Source organism: Metarhizium robertsii (genome assembly GCF_000187425.2).
Source record: "Metarhizium robertsii ARSEF 23 chromosome Unknown MAA_Scf_20, whole genome shotgun sequence".
Classification (NCBI taxonomy): Eukaryota; Fungi; Ascomycota; class Sordariomycetes; order Hypocreales; family Clavicipitaceae; genus Metarhizium; species Metarhizium robertsii.
The window spans coordinates 40,703-42,727 of NW_011942161.1; the positions used below are offsets into that span (position 1 = coordinate 40,703).

The window sequence follows — 2,025 nt, forward strand, 5'->3', positions numbered from 1 at the left end:
TATTTTTATGCTTTTGGTGAAAGGTGGATCGCAACAATCCAGATGGCAGGGCCAATAACAGAAATAGAGGTGAATCTTTGGGACGAGAATATTTATATAAGGACATACAATATACACGTACATAGTCCTGGACACGCAGGCGGCCATGCAGAGATTTGACACTATAGGGTGTATTCTCACTTGGGGGCTGCTCGTGCTGATATGTTGCATACCGTTATCATCACACTCCATGCAGTGTTCCTTCCTGGATGTAAGTTGTATTTTGACAAGCAAGCGTACGACAACCTCCCACTGAAACAGTTTTGAGATATCCGTACCTCCAGGTACCGCGCCGTCACCCACAGCCAGTAATGCTTCAAACACGTCCATTTCCAACCAGAAAATATGCATACAGTCAGACGGGTCCCTACATCAAAATCGAGGTAACGGCTCGGCGTCATGGGACCCGGTTTCCCTCTCCACATCGAGCAACACGTCGTATCCTCTACTCTTACGTCGGCTGGAGGCGCTGGGTACCACGGCAGTTACGATGAGAGGACTCTTCATCACACTACTGTGCACTTCCACGTTAAGAGTCATTTCATTACTAGGTTACATATCCACGTTCTGCTCAAGGAAATGGGGAGATTCTTTCGCGACCATTATGCCACTAGTGCCGCTCCTACTGAGCTTGGCGGCAATGGTTGGTGCCCTGATTTGTCAAATTCGTGCTGATCAACGCATCCATCAAAATGTCAACATGGAGGAGGTTTTGGTGATGACTACTTACGGTTCTATGTTGTACTTGTCAGTGATTATACTTCTCCTTCTTGTAGTTCCAGTTTTGTTTCATGGCCAAGAGAAAGTGCTCGGGTTGGTTATAAACAACAAGGAGTCGGGCTCTCCTGGCCGTTTAAGTGTATTGAAGCGCTGGTTTGGTTGGAAGGACTAGTGTGGCCTTTGGCCGACGGCATTTCATAACACCGAAAACTGTAATCACGCAAGCCATGGTTATCTGAACGACATATACATACTGTAAATATGTAAATGCTTACTGCATTGTTCTTCCTTTACAGAAAGAACAGCGTTTCTGTGACAGAGAGCCACAAGCAACAATCTGACATAACCCCGTCGCCGGACATAGCTGTTCAGTTAAAGCGGTAGTGGTCAAGCAGGAAATTAAACTAAACTAAACTAAAGGCAACGATGCTGGCACCATTATGTGTCCTACGACACATTGTATTTTAAAGTTGGACTCACAGTTCATCGATGTAAGCTGAGGATCTCATTGGAGGCTCTACAGGTTCTACAAAATATCTAGTCTACTTTCATGCTGGCTGTCTAAGCCTTGATGTCCTTGCCAGTTCCATACTCAATGTTTGTCACCGCAAGACCAGCGAGCGGAAGAGCTTCACCCAAGGTGTTTGGGCACGCCGGCTGTTTGCTAACATCCATGTCGAGTGTGCAAACCTCGTTCCAGCCCAGGTGACATGTGGAGTCGAAAATGTTAATGAGCTCGTAATTTCTGGCAACCCAGCTGTTCTCTTCCATCAAACAGTGGCCCACGTAGCCCATACTGTTGGGGGCAGACAAGGGTAACTTTCCGTCAAAAAGGAGTGGTTTGCAGCGGTCTGCAGGAACGAATTGGTATTGCATTTCGACCGCGCCTCCCATGTGTGGTTCCTCCTTGGCAGACTTTCCATATACGAGATAGTTCCAAGCGTCGTAGGAGACATCATGTGCACCAGTGGACTTATCGATCTTGAGTAGGTGGACGCTGCGGCCGCCATAAGACACTTCAACGCAGATGTCATTGCAGTCGACGTCGTCGGGCCAGTAGGCTACACGACTGGTGTTTATCTTGCAGCCAATAACGCCGACTGAAGAGGAATACTCGACATGGGGTGTGATGCCTGCGGTCAGGGCCTGCTTGGTAGAAAGAGCGGCTGCAACGGATGCCGTGTAGAAAAATAGGACAGAGACAACAGCGAGCATCTGGGCTTATTCGGTAGGTAAGTACACGCTGTTTGCCAGAAGATTTGTTGT

The 2,025-nt window shown here is 47.8% G+C and overlaps 1 protein-coding gene across 1 annotated transcript; it reads right to left on the reverse strand.

The window, feature by feature from the left end:
* Positions 1 to 1,320: 1,320 nt before the first annotated feature.
* On the reverse strand, positions 1,321 to 1,974 carry MAA_10174 (uncharacterized protein; the record flags this gene model as incomplete). Its single annotated transcript, XM_007828172.1, has 1 exon — positions 1,321 to 1,974. The coding sequence occupies one exon, from the start codon at positions 1,972 to 1,974 to the stop codon at positions 1,321 to 1,323; it is 654 nt and encodes a 217-aa protein (XP_007826363.1).
* Positions 1,975 to 2,025: the final 51 nt, after the last annotated feature.